The sequence below is a fragment of the Symsagittifera roscoffensis genome, chromosome 3 (assembly GCF_963678635.1).
Source record: "Symsagittifera roscoffensis chromosome 3, txSymRosc1.1, whole genome shotgun sequence".
Lineage (NCBI taxonomy): Eukaryota > Metazoa > Xenacoelomorpha > Acoela > Convolutidae > Symsagittifera > Symsagittifera roscoffensis.
Window position 1 is genome coordinate 58,935,331 of NC_087064.1, and position 15,739 is coordinate 58,951,069.

Here is a 15,739-nt window from a genome sequence, read left to right on the forward strand (position 1 = left end):
CTTCGACACCCCTTTAGAAAAAAAAACAGAAATAAACTTTGACGAAAAACACAAAATTACTGTTTTTTTTTATTTTTGTCCAAGTTTACTGCCAGTTTTTTTTTCTAAAGAGGGGTTTTGGAATGAAATGAAACAATACAAAGAATAAAGAATTTAAAAAGTTCTGATCGAATTGTCTACTTTAGTCGCAAATATTCAGACAATTTTTTCCAGAGGGGCAGTTTTTTTTTCATTTCTTATTTCTTTCTGAAATCGAGTCGCAAAAAGGGCTCCATTACAATACCACGCTTGACCCTCATTTGAAGAGAAAAACCATATCTAGCACAAATATCCTTCTCATTTATACGGTTGACCAAATTTTTTTTAGGTTGGCCAAATTTATTTTCCGAGCTCTCCCAAAGCATTACAGAGACCCTGTTTTGGCTAACATTTCTGTACCGTTGGCAAAATTTTGAAAAAAAAACAAGCCGAAAGAGGCATTTTTCGACCAGAAAAAAGTTGTCCAAAAAATTGCGTTTTTTGGCGCTCCCCCTCAAAATTAGAATATATTGGCGCCAAAGGCGCCTTTACAAAAAATTTAGGGTCCGTCACCAAAATTGGATATCTAAAATTAGTACAAAGGGAGGACCCCTTGGGTCGACCGGGGGTCGAATCCCTGAGGAGGGCGTCCGCCCCCCCCCCCCCCCCCCTCGAGTCTGCCCCTGGATGTTGCGTGACGCTTTTTCTTAGACAATCTACAACAGGTTATTGTAGTAGTTGCATGAGGAAATAAATCTGATAGGAAACTCGTACATTCTGCTCTGCTTGTTGCTAACTTATCGTCTGGTATGTCTATTTGTATATTTGTTATAGTCAAGTTTCATTGTCCAAATGTCAAGTGACAAAGACTTCGTGCGGAACAATTTGCGTCTGAAAAACGGCAGCCGACAGCAACCGAAATCTCAATCAATGCCTTATGGTAAGTACCGCTGATGCGCGGTTTATCCATTCACCATTCTTTCAATTGTGTAAGTGCTTTTACCAGCCACGCCATTTTTTATTCCACTTCTAATTTCAGGATTGCCATATAAATTTTTCGACACATTTGTTTTATACGACTCAGTTTTTTTGTTTTCATTTTTGGTTTATTGATTAACTGTCAAGATTTTCAATCAAATTTCAAAGAACGTGTCATCCGATGGATTGGCAAAGTTAGATGCATTTAGATGTATGTGTTTATAGCTCACGACGTTGAGCAGGTCACTTGACCTTGTGCGATTATGAAAGCGCAACATCATGTTATGATAGTTAGAATTTAAATAAAGACTTTCAGAACAAGTTGTTTTCTTTGAGTTCTCAATCTAACCTTATTTGTTACTTACCAATCCGCTCGGATTTGATATTGATAGGTATCATACATTGCGGTATAACGTGGCGCAGCCAACAAGATTTATAAAAAAAAACACTTAGCGTCAATCCATTTTGGGAAAGAGCCTCAACGGAGCCGCCATTAGAATGGTGCAAGTGAACCGCGATAGTCGAAACAGCAGTGTTTGAGAAACAAGGGATAGAAGTTCGAAATCTATTACGAGACAAACCTGAATTTTGGAAATTTAGGAAAACAGATTCTTAAAAGCCCGCGAAAAAGGCGTATCGTGTAATTCAGTGACATGGGTCGAAGCGGATGCAAAAGTGAGAAGTTATTGATTTCTTTGCTTAGGCACAGAAGGTCAAAGGCAAGTACAGCGAAAACGGCCAGGGTTAGACATACAAACAAAAACGACCAAAAATCTCATGCGAGTGTTGGAGGATACTTTTGTCAGAAAAAGAGTTATCGCCTTCGAACGATACAATTTTCTTTGTCGTAAACAAAAGAAAATGAATCGCTAGAGCAGTTTCATGCTGACTTTAAAAGAGTTCACATCAAGAGCAGATTGCGGGGACCGCGAAGACGACTTGGTCAGGGACATGTTCTCCAACCGCACATATGCATAACGATAAGATCGCAGAAGAGCTGCTGGCAGAAACCCGTTCACCACAGGATGCCTATGAATACACTATCCGAAGAAAAAAGGTATCGAGCATAGTAAAACTATGAAATCACTTCCATTCGGAAGTCAACATCTACTGCCATAAAGCAAAAGCCTTTGGGTTACATACAATCGTGAGGCCGGTGCGGTAGGCAAACCACAACAACAATAGAGGAAGATACCTAGGAGGGCGTCAAAACTACCCACGCAGAAATCAAAGCAGGAATTTTCTAAACCAAAACAACATGCATTAAAAACAATGCTACAATTGTAGGAAAACATTTGGTCCAAAAATTTTTAAACATGTCGGGCAAAAGTTCAAATATGTGCTAAATGCGCAAAACGGGGACATTTTGCGAAAGTATGCCAACCGGCAAACGTCAATTTCTTACCAATTAACAGCGAAGAGCAACCAAAGGAAGAAGACGACCTTACTCAGGGTGCAGAAGAAAATGACCCAGTCGCAAATTCACATTACCAAACGATTCGGAAGAATTACAAAGAGACAACTTATCCGTGATTGCAATCTCTGAATCATTTGAAGTCAAAATGTCTGCACAAATAACTGACGAAGATTTAAATTGACACATAGTAAAACTCAAGACGAAATCAGAACCCATCTTTGCTATCACCAATTCTGGCAGCCCAATGTTGTTTCTAAACGACACAACAGCACGTCGACTGCAATAAAACGATACTTCAACAGTTTTCAAATTTATCCTCCCGGAGGTTGCTGCACAAAATTTAGCTTGCTACAATAGAAAACTCATTATACCGAAAAGAACGGCTGATTGTCGCACTCCAATCCGAGTAATGGACCATTCAATCAGCCCCATTCATCGTGTTTGACTATCAAAAAGCAAACATAATGGATCAAAATTTACTACCACAAATTGGGATAAGATTGTACAGAAATAACCAAAACAATATTAACTGCTCAATATAAACGAAGAGGGAAAATCAAACATGGAAATAAAAGAGTGGGTGAAAGAAAATTTTACGCAACTATGCATCAGAATCGGCAAAACAACAAAACTCGTGGGTAAAACACAGTTTATCCCAAACGCGATTCCGATCCAACAAAAGGGATCAGTACGCCTTCAAAAAAGAGTCGAAAACGAATTCAACCAACTGATAGATCAGAAACCTATTGTGAAACTGGACAAACGCTCGGACAAATCTTTCATTAGTCCAATCGTTATTACCGTTTAAAAAGATCAAACGGTGAAAGTGGCGTTAGATTCGAAGAAAAGTAACAAATTCTTTCATAAAAACAAATATCAAATGCTGAAAATAGAATTGCTTTTAAACAACATTGCGCAAACGATAAAATCAAACTCAAAATTGCAACCACTCTTCTCATCACTTGATTTGCGGTACGCTTACTCGCAAATCCCACTTACTGGTTTCTACGGCCTCACGTATATGCCTGCATAACCAAAAAGCAATCGACCTCACGCTAACAAATTGCAAAAATACATACGCATATCTAGATGATATACTGATAGTAACCAAAGGATCATTAAAGGTACACAAAAGCAAACTACAGTAAGTATTACAAAAGCTTGATGAGGAAAATTGCGCCATCTCCATAAACAAATGTAAATTCGCGTGCAAAAAAATGAATGGCTGAGGCTACAGTATAGATAGTGAAGGCACAGCACTATTGATTAGAACAACAGAGGCCATAGAAAAACTAGCTCCACCGCCAACATTCAAACACTGAAAATTTTTTAGGCTCAAAACATCATCTCACAAGATGCATCCCACATCTGGCATAAACCGCTGCGGCACTGCGTCCTCTGCTAAAAAACACAGATAAAATTAAAACAACAGATTGGAAATCGGGATAATTAACAAGATTAAAAAATCAGTTTCAGAAATCACGCAAAATAAAAACACTTCGTTCAAAACCTCGAATCCAGCGTGGTTTGCGACGCATCAACTTTTGGTTTAGGCGCAATACTGGAACAGAACATATCAGAAGCTTGAATGGCAATCGCGTACGCGTCAAGTTTTTAAAATTCTCTGGATGAAAAATACTCAGTAAACAAACCTGAGCTCTTGGGGGTCTTACGAGCAATAGAACACTTCAAAAACAACTTGTATGGGAAAAACTTGCCGTCAACACAGACCACCAGGCTTTAGTCAATGCAACAAAAGCAAGCGAGAGATCAAAAACTAGTCAAAGTAGACTTACAAGGTGTTCAAAGTAGACTTGCAAGCGTAAGCAACAACGATAGAAGCAGGACCAGCCAACGCACGGGAAAAAGGCAAGGAGACTCCGATCGGGAAGAGACGGTTTCCGATCCGCGCTGCTACAGACGAAAACTGTTAGAGGAACTGAAAATCACGCAATCAACAGCATTTGCATCACACCAGCCACAATCAAGGACGCCAGAGAAAACATCAAACAAGCAACAGAGAAAAAAAGCATCAGCATTCCCAAAAATCGTTTTCAAGAACAACAGTGCTAGCCAAGCAAAATTTAGTCAAGATCCAAGTATGGCAGCAAAAAACAACAGTAATTGCGCCTCACAAACAGATGCAGACCTCACTAAGCCGACATCTTCCACCCAAATTGAATCAACAAACCAAGAAAAACACACACAAACAGAACTATCAATGGAGGTAAAGGAAATTTACGAGTAATGCGTGAGCCGCGAGGACCCAACAACAGCTAGAAAAGAGGAAACCCATCCAAACGTGGAACCAGCCACAATGACATCAATGCGTGCATGGGAACAACAACAACAACAACAAACCCAACTGGAAGTCATGCACGAAAGGATAACAGAGGTGCTATTAGCTACAGTCAACCAGGAAACTAACACGGAATTGAGGAGGTCACCCCACTCTACAGAAAAAGCATACAGAAAGTTTTGGGAATCAATTTCATTGCCGCCGCAACCCCAAAAGACCGGCATATGACTCGTCAACTTCCTAAAAAGACGAGACTGGGAAGCCTTGAAATTGTAATTTGGACATTATTGGTACAACATACGGCACCGTCTGCACGTACAAGACGATTGTCTGCTCATCGACGAGCGGATCGTCCTCCCCACACAGTGCTCAATAGTCTACATCTTTTACAACCCGGATCGACGGCATTGCTAAACCTCTGCCAACACATCTGGTTTACTCACATAGCAAATGGCACAAGGATAACGTCAATATTCTGAACAAGGTAAAACTTGAAACCAGCAAGAGGCAAACAATTCTCATTCCAAATGGATCTTGTCGTTGAACATGTCGTTGGACCTGTTGTTGAACCAAGAGGCACAGTTAGATTTTGCAGAACCCCTCGCGGACGAATTAGGAAAGACGCAAACATACTAGTTGCTATAGTTATGTGGTCAAAATTGCCAATGGCTAAGGTAGTTTCAAACACGACAGCGGACGTCGCATTGAAATTTATTCAACGCTATATATCAAATAACGGAGTACCACGCAAACTAAGATGCGAACATGGACAAACATTTCGAGCCAAAAAATTTCATTTTTTTTGCAAATCAAAACACATAAAACAACTATTTGCACCAATACACGACCACAGATCGATAGAGATAGTTGAAAGCTTCATAGAAAACTTAAGGAATAAGTCGGACTAATGAGTATCGACAAAAACAACACTCCGCTTATATTACCCTCGGACGTCGCGGAACACTACGCATCAAAACACTACGCATAACTCCACACGGAATAACAAAAATAACACCATTAGAAGCTCACTTGGGTAGAAAGGCCAATACACCACTTACAATAGCAACCAGTAGTTCACCTGACAACTTATGCTGGGAAAACGCCAAGCACGCCTGTTTATATCGGAAAAACTTGATGCAGCCTCTAATTCCAGCGGACATAATGCACAATCTCCAAAAGTGATCAGAGGACGAAGTCACGATAAAACGAAGAATCCCGGAGCCTACGGTCATCCAAACCGATACAGCCACATAAAATCTAAAGCCACAAAACACAGGTGTGAAAACTAGTCGAGCTTTAGTTTTTTAGAAAGAGAAACTAAACGTAAGATACAAAGGTGTACAAAACTCAGGTAGAATCAAATATCACAAAACGAATAGAAGAAGTAGCAAGGGAAACAACTAAAATGACAACAAAATTGAAAGACCCAAAAACATTTGAACAAAAACACAAAACTATCGATGGCAAAATTTTGAGAATTACACCACACACAGCGTGGGTACAAACAAATAGAAAACAACCAAGACTACTAAGAAACAGCGGGTTTGCATTCGTTCCTAATGCTTTATTATACGGACCATGCCGACCGACACGACTCAGCGACTACGTTGCAGATAAATCCGCTCGGAGAACAGAATCCTGTTTCCGTTTCTCAGGTATTGAAGCACTTTACTCACCACAACACCTCATGTTCCGAGAAGACACGACGCGCCTCCCTGTAAAGCTAACCCGAAAGGAGTTGCAAGAAAACCCAATCAAACGAAAGGCAAAACTAACTGGAAAACGAACCGGGGGAAAACCACAACATACATCAACAAGAGGAATGAAGTTCCAAACGGAGTCGTCAACAACAGTGGCAACCCCAAAGAAACAATCGGACAGCGAGATATCAAACTCGTCGGGTGACACTGGGTCATCTACTTCAGAGAACACCGCTCCCTTTCCGAAACGGGGCAATAAGAAGTAAACACCCGAAAAGGCAAAACTTGTGGCACCAACAAGGAAATCGGGTCGAGCCCGCCAATCAGCACTAGCTTAGGGAACCCGGTCCCCATCAATGCAATAGGAAAACGCGCTCAAGTCACCGGTAAAACCTACCGACAGTCGCCAACCGACAGATTACCAGAAAGACGATCTAGCCACAAATCCACCCCCGAACAAAAACCCAGCCTGAAAAACCTAATCTCGGACATGCAATTTCACAAGAAATCGCTAGAATACAAAACATGCGTTCAATTTCTGGAGGCCATAAAGTCAAAGTTTAAAAAAGAAGAGCAACAAACAATGGAAGTAATCAATTTGGTGTCCCCCTCAGACACTTCACAGAAATATGTGAAACAAGACAATAAAGTCCTCGTGGTAGCATCTGTACAAAACAAAAATGTCGAAAAACCAATCATAGACCTCAAAGAAAGGAGACGTCTTTGAGGAACACCAAGAAAAATATCAAAAGGAGGATCAAGATGATGAGGAAATCAAACAGAAGTTGGGAAAAGTAACCGCATAAGAATCCATTCGGTCCGATGGTGACTTAAAAAATCAACATTGTCCTACTGGGACATAAGAACGCCGGTCCCACAGGGACCTAAACTCAAATCATTGAATAATTTGTGTTTTTCACCTGAGGGGAATGTAATCCAGCCGGATTGGCAAAGTTAGATGTATTTAGATGTATGTATGTATAGCTCACTACGTTGAGCAGGTCACTTGACCTTGTGCGATTATGAAAGCGCAACATCATGTTATGATGGTTAGAACTTAAATTAAGACTTTCAGAACTAGTTGTTTTCTTTGAGTTCTCAATCTAACCTGATTTGTTATTTGCCAATCCGTTCGGATTCGATATTGATAGATATCATACAATGCGGTATGACAGAACGATTCTAATTTACATTTGGCAATTGAACCCCAAGCTCTAAAAAAAGCACTAGTTTTCTCACAAAAACAAGCTTACGACTTTCTGACGTCCTTAAAATGTCTTCAAGCTATATAAATTGACCAAGTGATCAGATACCACGCGGGTGATGTCTTTTAGTATTCATACGAGGTCTTCAATTTTGATGACTTCCTCTGTCTTCTGACTTAGGCCATTTTATTTGTCCGATTAGCGTCAGGCAAACCTTTTTAGCAGACTAGGCTAAAAAACGGTCCATGTTCCTTTTACTACTCGCCAAGACTTCGGCTTGGCTTTGAAAGCGAATAGACGATCCGAGGATGAAGTGGTCGGCCGTTAAAGGATGCGCAGCTTCCACACTCAGAATGAAAACTCGTTTCTTTGAGCGAGCTTTCTTTTTTCGAAGCTCACCACAGTGCGAAGTAAAACAAAAAGATTTCAATTTCAATTGAATTTGATCCTGTAAATAGCTCTCTTTAATTATCAAGTGATAGGTGTTGAACGCCACACCTTTTTTGCTCCCTCAAAACAGGTCGCGTTATCTAAAAATGGCCGTCGTCGTGTTTTTGGCCTGCTACATACCTGCGGATAGCTGTCGTCACGTTACTGTCTGTTGCAAGCAGGCTTTCAATCGTTTCTTAATAGATGCACGAAAAGTGGATCACTTGAATATGCAGACATATCGTCAACACGAAGTTTTGGCAAAATGAAACGATCGTATGTAGAAATTTAGAAAGGTAGCGGTATGAAGCTCTTATATGGATATATCAACTAGTTTTCTTTGAATCGCCGGCACATGCAAATTCGCCGTCAATTTTGCTCCAAAATTTGTCCCAAGACAAAGGAAACGAAATTCTGCTGACGGTGATTAAAAATATATTGTTCCATCTGATGCGTGCATTGACCGTGGTTATGATTGACTTGGAGTCCCGCTGCAGTTTCTTGGCGTTGAGGTTATTAGAGGGTTCGCAGACTCAAAAAGCGGGAATTATTAAAGATGTCTCTTTGAATTCATTTTGTTTTTCTGACAAAACGGTGATATTGACTAAAAGAGGTTTCCGTTTTCTAGAAGTTTTCCTTCCTTAAAACAGATAACTGTCTCATGAAAAGACTTCGCTTGACAAATTTCTGCTTTTTCTGTTGAAAGCATTGATTTTCGGTCTAAGAGAAAAACAGGAGACTAAACTTAGAGCTTATTGAAATCCGAAAGAAGGATTTCTCGTGTAGAATAGTCAGCAGGTCTAACCTTTGGGTTCCTATGATTCCTATAAAAAATGCAAAAAAGGTCATGGATTCTTTTGGGGCTGAAACTTTTGGGTTTTGCAACGCTCTTAAACCTAAGACGAACAGTAGTGGTGTCTATCCGCAGAAGAAAACTAATTTCGGCGTAAGCCGGTGTTTCATCTTCTCGTACAGAAAAAAATAAAAATACGGATATGCCCAGGATTAATCCATTTGTTGTGAGATTGCATATCTGTTCTGAACTCCATCAGACTTGTTCAGACCTGGAACTTTTTTTTGAAATTTTCGAATGGATTATCTATTTTTGTTACGTGTCCTGTTTTTTTTTCGTTGAAAATGGCCATTTTAACAAATAACACTCAAACTCGTTTAAAATCACGTCCTTGTTTTCCGTTTTTGAAAATCACGTATATAAATAAATGCTACAGACGTAGGACTGAAGCAGGTATGGATTTTGGGCTCTTTTTCCTTTCCACCCCCCTGCAAATTTCTACATGTAAATTTGTTGACCAAATTGTCCGATTGTAAGGAAAAATTACATACGGACTAATAAAGCCACGAAAAACATATTTGGTCTTCATACTCAACCTCGTAAAACCACTCGTTACACTTATATATTGAAGTGGGTGAGGTGGGGGGGGGGAAGGAAAAAGAGCCGGATTTTGTCACAAAGCAGACCTGCTCAAGGCCTGATTCAGACCTGGAACATATATGGGTCAGATGTGCTCAAATCTGAGCAGATCTGCACCAGATCTGACCCATGTATCTTCCAAGTCTGAATCAGACCTTGAGCAGCTTTGCACTTGTGATAGAATCCATACCTGCCTCAGTCCTGATTCTGACATGTCCATGTCCAAACGAAACATGCTCCATGTCTGCACAAGATCTAAAATAGGCAAGACTTTAAGATGCTCAGATCTGGTTTCTAGTTTTTGTTAGGTACGGGTTAAGCGAAATAAAATCTTGCGCGTTGCAATGTCAGAGGCATATAGGTCGAGCGTCCGAAAGCTTTTTTTGGATCATTTTTGTTTCTGCCAATTAGAGAATAAGCACTTAACTTAGAAAATGATTAAGTTCGATTCTAATCAGAGCCCGCTATACGCACAAACATGTAGCTGCAAGTTTGCATCCTAAGTACTGTTTTCTACATAATGTGCGTGGTACTGCGGTTGCAGTAACCTTGATGCTATCTATACTAATCTATTGTTATCTATTAGTGTCAAAGCCATTTGGGCCGATCTGAAACAGTGAGACTGGTTGATCAGTCTACCATACGTTGTACGAAACTAAATCAATACATCTGAGCTTGAGAACACAAGAACAAAAACAACATTTTATTTTAACTTTTGAAATTTTTATTAGTTTTGCGACCCAAGTTATTTGAAGTTTCATCGATTCTCCCATGGCACAGCCAGCAGGATTCTTGTCTCAAGAGAATCGAGCTGACATGGCGATTTCTGATATTTAGAATACGGCAAATTCGGATCCATCATGGAACCGTAAGATATGGTTTGATCAAGTTTTCATGGCAGTCACTGTAAAAAAAACGTGAATCCATAATACTACTGGAGGATCGAAAACCAGTCATAGAGTCAGATCAACAGGCATTCAAACAAAGACCAGTATAAAAGGAGACTAATAGAAGGGAGAACTGATTCGGAAACAAACACGGAAAAAGACCATACATAGGTGCGGGAGAACATTCTCAGAAGGTTATTTAGAGAATTGCCCAGCAATGAATAAACCTTGTAAAAATTCTAATAAACTGAATCATTTCGCAAAAATATGTAGATCACATCAAGTGAACGAAGTGACCGAAGACGCGGAAAGTTACGTAGAAGAAAGTATCCTGATACAAACTTTCGACTCGTATGACAACTTCGAAAAAATGTGTAAAAATAGAATGTTACATCAATTTGTCAAACAGAAAACAGGATACCTTTAAAACAGATTGGACAACAAAAAGTAAATCAAAAAGAGAACACAAAGAATCTAGGTATAAAGAAAATCGATACACGTAGAGCTCCACAATCAGAAAAAAGCTCGTTAAAAGCGTTTTTCAGATTTATTAGCCAGATTATCAATGTGAGAGTCGATATGGGAAGTCCAGTTTCAATATTAAATTTGGCAACAGCAAAACAAGTGTTGGAAGTCTCAAAAAAGACTAAATTCATTTCGGCACAAAAACTTAACTTGCCAGCACATTTTGTAGACTACAACAAAAACCCAATCAAGTTTCTCGAGGTACTCAAAGCAGATATCCGATTTGCGGTATGGCAAGTGCGCGGCGCAACAATCCTAATCACGGAGCGACGTATAAGATGAATTCTGGGGCTAAATTTACATAATAAAGTGGGGATCAACACTACACAGAAACCGGCATGATAATATGCAAGTAGCCTAAAGGTTGAAAACAACAATTTTTTAAAATATATAAGTTTGATTGATGGACAGGTGAACCAAAAAACCATGTGTTTAACACAAAGTTGATGTATCCACTGCGCTCTATTCCAGAAAAAGGCAGAAGAATTTCAAGATATATTCAAGACAAAAAAGGAAAAAGCTAAAAAACTGTTGCCGGAAAATCATGTCAAAGCGTTAGACAAATGTATAAGGGAATAATTTTTTGCCCCAATAGTCATTGCAGTGAAAAAAGACGATACTATAAAACTTGTTTTTGATTCAAAACCGGTTAACAGACAACTATTTAAGAACAAGTAGTGAATGCCCAAACTCGGAGAGCTGTTTGATGGAAAAGCCAAAAGTCAGTGCAAATGCATCTGGAACATTATATTTCACGGTACTCGACTTAAAGTATGCATACAGTCAGTTGAAATGAACTACAGAGACAGCAAAAGAAAGAAGTTTTATTAATTTTGGGAGGCATGCGAAGTGTACGTACAGAGTCCTTTCTGGTTTCTACGGCTTAAATACCAGCGGAATTTCAAAACCAATGGATCGTACTACTAAGAAAGCAAGAAAAACGCTGTGTTTTTTGGATGACATATTAATTGCCTCAAAGGGAGATGAAAACGAACATAAGCAAAATTAGTTTCAAACGTGTTAGAAAAAAAAGATAAAGCAAACCTATCCCTAACGCTTTCTAAAGGCGAATTCTTCAACAATGTCGTAAATTGGGTCGGCATAAACTGTCAGAAAGCGGAAACCAGAAGGTGATACCAGAATTCACGAAAGCACGAAAACCGAGGCAATACTGAATGAAGCTGAAGCACCAAAGTCACTTAAACAACTTGGATCAATCATGGATAGCATACACCATCTATCTAAGTTCATCCCAAATGCGGCCAGCTTAACAGACAAGCTCCGATCCTCCCTCCAAGAGGAGAATGACAAAAAAAGTTAGAAAAACGGTTTCGGTAATTGTTTCGGTAACGTTTCAATAGAAGTCTCTTGGTAACCTGATAACAATGTAAATTTATCAAATGATTTTGTCAAAACAAAATTTGAACCAAATCTTTCAAATCATTAATTTGCTACTTACCCGCACAAGAATTTCAGGGATAATAATCGATTGTATTGTCATTTTATAGTCAGTATCCATAAAATTACAAAAATATTTTTTTTAATCCATTAAAAATGGATAATAAACATAAGGTTTTTATTTCAAAATAATCAATTTTAAAGGCTTTTTGAGAGGTTATTGGCGAAATTTGCAAAATTTCTGTTTAGGGCAGTTGCTACGGATTACGTTTCATAAACTTAAATTTTCAGCATAAAAATTTGTAAATTCGAATTGTAAACTCTTTTTGTAGTCTCTTCTTTGTACACTTTGCAGTTTAACATTTTATTTAACAGTTTTTTTAACCATCTTCCTAGTAAAAAAATTTATCATTCGCCCACTCCGTCCCCCCGCCCACTACCCTTCTTCCCTCAATTGGGGGATATGGTGAGGGAAGACCTGGGACATGCATGAACGTGAGTTGGAGGGCCTCCAACCCGCTTCCCCCAACCGCCATCGTGAGGGGGGCAAGGGCAGTTGCAGATAAGGGTTTAGGGTTGTTTGGGAGTGGCGGAGGGGGGTGGTCGCCGAAACCTGGGGTATGGTCGGTTATGGGGATAGGGGTGGGGTTAAAATGTGGAGGGATAAATTAGGGAGGGGGGATGGTAAAATTGGATTGGGGAGAGGGGTACGAGGGGGGGGGGGTGACAAACTGTTTTGAGTTTCTGCAGTTTCTGAAGAAAAAAATGGTTTTCATGAATTTTTGTGGCCTAAAAAATCGATTATACTGTCAAAAGAGTCGATTTTGAATATTGAAAAAATTCGATAAGAGTCCCCTAAAAATCCATTTTCATGAGTGCATGGGTCATGAAAATTGATTATATGGGTTAAGATTTTGCCGATATAATCCATATAATCGAATACTTCGCATAAAACTCCAGTGCGGGTACGCATCGCGCGTTAAATGACATCGCCTGTGAATATTACAAATTGAAATATTGGGCAACGAGCGCCCATGGATTCTAATCAACTATATTGGATTCTCGAGACAAAATAACCCATTTTAATCCATTACAGATGTACAATTTAGACCACAAAATTGATTATTTGGCCAATATAATCGATTATATTTAAAAAACAATAATCCATTATAATTCATTATAATCGATTAATCTATTATTTTGGGCACTAAAATCAATTATTTTTGCCCAGATAATCCAATCTAAATGATTGTTTCCGCAAAAAATCCAATATAACCCAATATAATCGATTATAATGTGTTTTGTTATTTGAACTAAATTCGATTGTTTTTGCAGAATTATTGCAGTTTTGCAGGGAATTTGCAAAAACTATGCCATGTCTTTTGCTAAAAGCCAAGTCTAACTTCGACCCCTCAAGTAATTTTTAACTCCCCCAATTAAAAAGGGGAGTAAACTGGGGGGGGGGTGTCAATCATAAACCCCCGTTCATAAAGTCTACCAATGAATAGGGGCAAAGGGGGCGAACGGCAGTTGTCAAATTTCGCCTGTGAAAAATCCAAATTGAAATTTTGGGCATCATATCAAATATAATGTATTCTCGAGACAAAAACAACCCCTGTAATTCATTAGAGATGTACAATTCAGACCAAAAAATCGATTATTTTGCCATAATAATAGTTTAATTGTGAAACAAAAATCCATTATAATCCATTTTAGTCGATTATAGTTCGTTATTTTTGGCAATGAAATCAATTATTTTTGCCGTGATTGATTATTCTTACAACAAAATCCATTCTAATCCATTATAATCAATCAAAATGTTTTTCATTTTTGAACTTAATTTGTTTTTTTTTTCGCTAGTTTTGCAGGAAATTTGCAAATGGTTGCCATGTGTTTTACTACATGACATGTCTAACGCAACCCCCTCAAGTAAATGTTAGCCCCCTTCACAATTGAAGAGATAAAGAGAGGGAGGTAAACTAGGGAGGGGGGTCAATCATGAGCCCCCTCCCCCAAATCTATTAAGTAATAGAGGGTGGGAAGGGGCGATTCGCAGTTGTGAAAATTCGCCTGAGAAAATTTCAAATTGAAATCTTGGACACCGAGTGCCCATTATTTCTTATCATTTATAATGGATTCTCGAGACAAAAACCATCCATTATAATCTATTATAGACGTACAATTCAGGCCATGAAATCGATTACATTGCCAATATAATCGAATACTTTTGAAGAAAAAAAAATCCATTAAAATCAATTATGATCGATTATAATCCATTATTTTTGGCAGTGAAATTGATTGTCTTTGCCGAGATAAACCATAATAATTGTTAACTTTTGCAATAAAGTCCAATATAATTCATTATAATCGATCATAGTACATTTTATTTTTTGAACTAAATTCGATTATTTTTGCAAAACTTTTTGCAAGTAAAATTGCAAAAGACATGTTTAGCCGCTCAAGGAATTTTAGCGTCCCAAGTAAAGAGCTAAAGAAGGGCGAAGTAAACTGGGTGGTGTCAATTAGGGGGAGAGGGGCGACTGGCAGTTGTGACAATTCGCCTGAGAAGTTTCCAAATTGAAAACTTAGGCACTGAGCTCTCATGGATTCTAATTGATTATTATGGATTCTCGACAAACAAAATGATCCATTATAATTCATTACAGATGAACAATTCAGACCACAAATTCTTGTGAAGTCATTCTTGTGAAGAATTTTCAAATTCTAAGCAGTTTGTAAAAATTGCTTCTGCTGGAAGACACAGGGGACTGAATAAGCATAACTTGTTTCATCAAAGCAAATTGGAAAGAGATGTTGAGTTACGAAATGCACAAATTGTTTGTTCAAGTCGCAGAGAGATGTTTTACAAATCAATACATTAAGTCAACAACTAGATATAGGAGCACAATTGAAAGAGTGGTATCAAGGTGCAACATCTACTCCTTATGGTCATATACTCACTGATTTATCTCCAAAAATTATTTATTCGCGAAAATATTGCACAAACAGCGGATCAGTTCCATCAAAATTTTAACTACCATTAGGAACAGAAACAAAGTTTTTCGACGATGAGCTTACAATACGTCTCTATACTCGCAATATTTCAAAACAATTCATCCTCCATTGTCCAAAAAATTTCATTCAGTTCTTCAGCGAATGTCTAGTAAATTTGCTGCGAGGTGAGCTACAGGATCTCCGAAAAGTAGACGTAGTAAAATATCGAAGAGAAATATCAGAACTCACACGAAGAAGAATTTCACTGCATAAAAGAACAACTATTTTAAGCTCCTCAAAAATCTTACAATTATTATCTCTTATCACTCTTTTTGCCATTAAACGATTGACAGAGTATAGATCAGTTTGTTCTAATTCTTTACTCAGTTTATCAATCACAAAATACGCTCCCAAAAAACCTAAATTGGAACAAAAGCACGAAAAAGAAAAAATTGTA

At 38.5% G+C, this 15,739-nt stretch overlaps 1 protein-coding gene across 3 annotated transcripts in view; it reads left to right on the forward strand.

The window, feature by feature from the left end:
* The first annotated feature begins 858 nt into the window (after positions 1-858).
* Positions 859-15,739, forward strand: part of LOC134841935 (transient receptor potential cation channel subfamily M member 1-like) — a 100,218-nt gene continuing 85,337 nt past the window's right edge. For all 3 annotated transcript variants that reach the window (XM_063858029.1, XM_063858028.1, XM_063858031.1), the window contains exon 1: positions 859-958. In XM_063858029.1, coding sequence (XP_063714099.1) covers positions 871-958 — 88 coding nt within the window. In that variant the 5' untranslated portion in view covers positions 859-870. The remainder of the gene's footprint in view (positions 959-15,739) is intronic.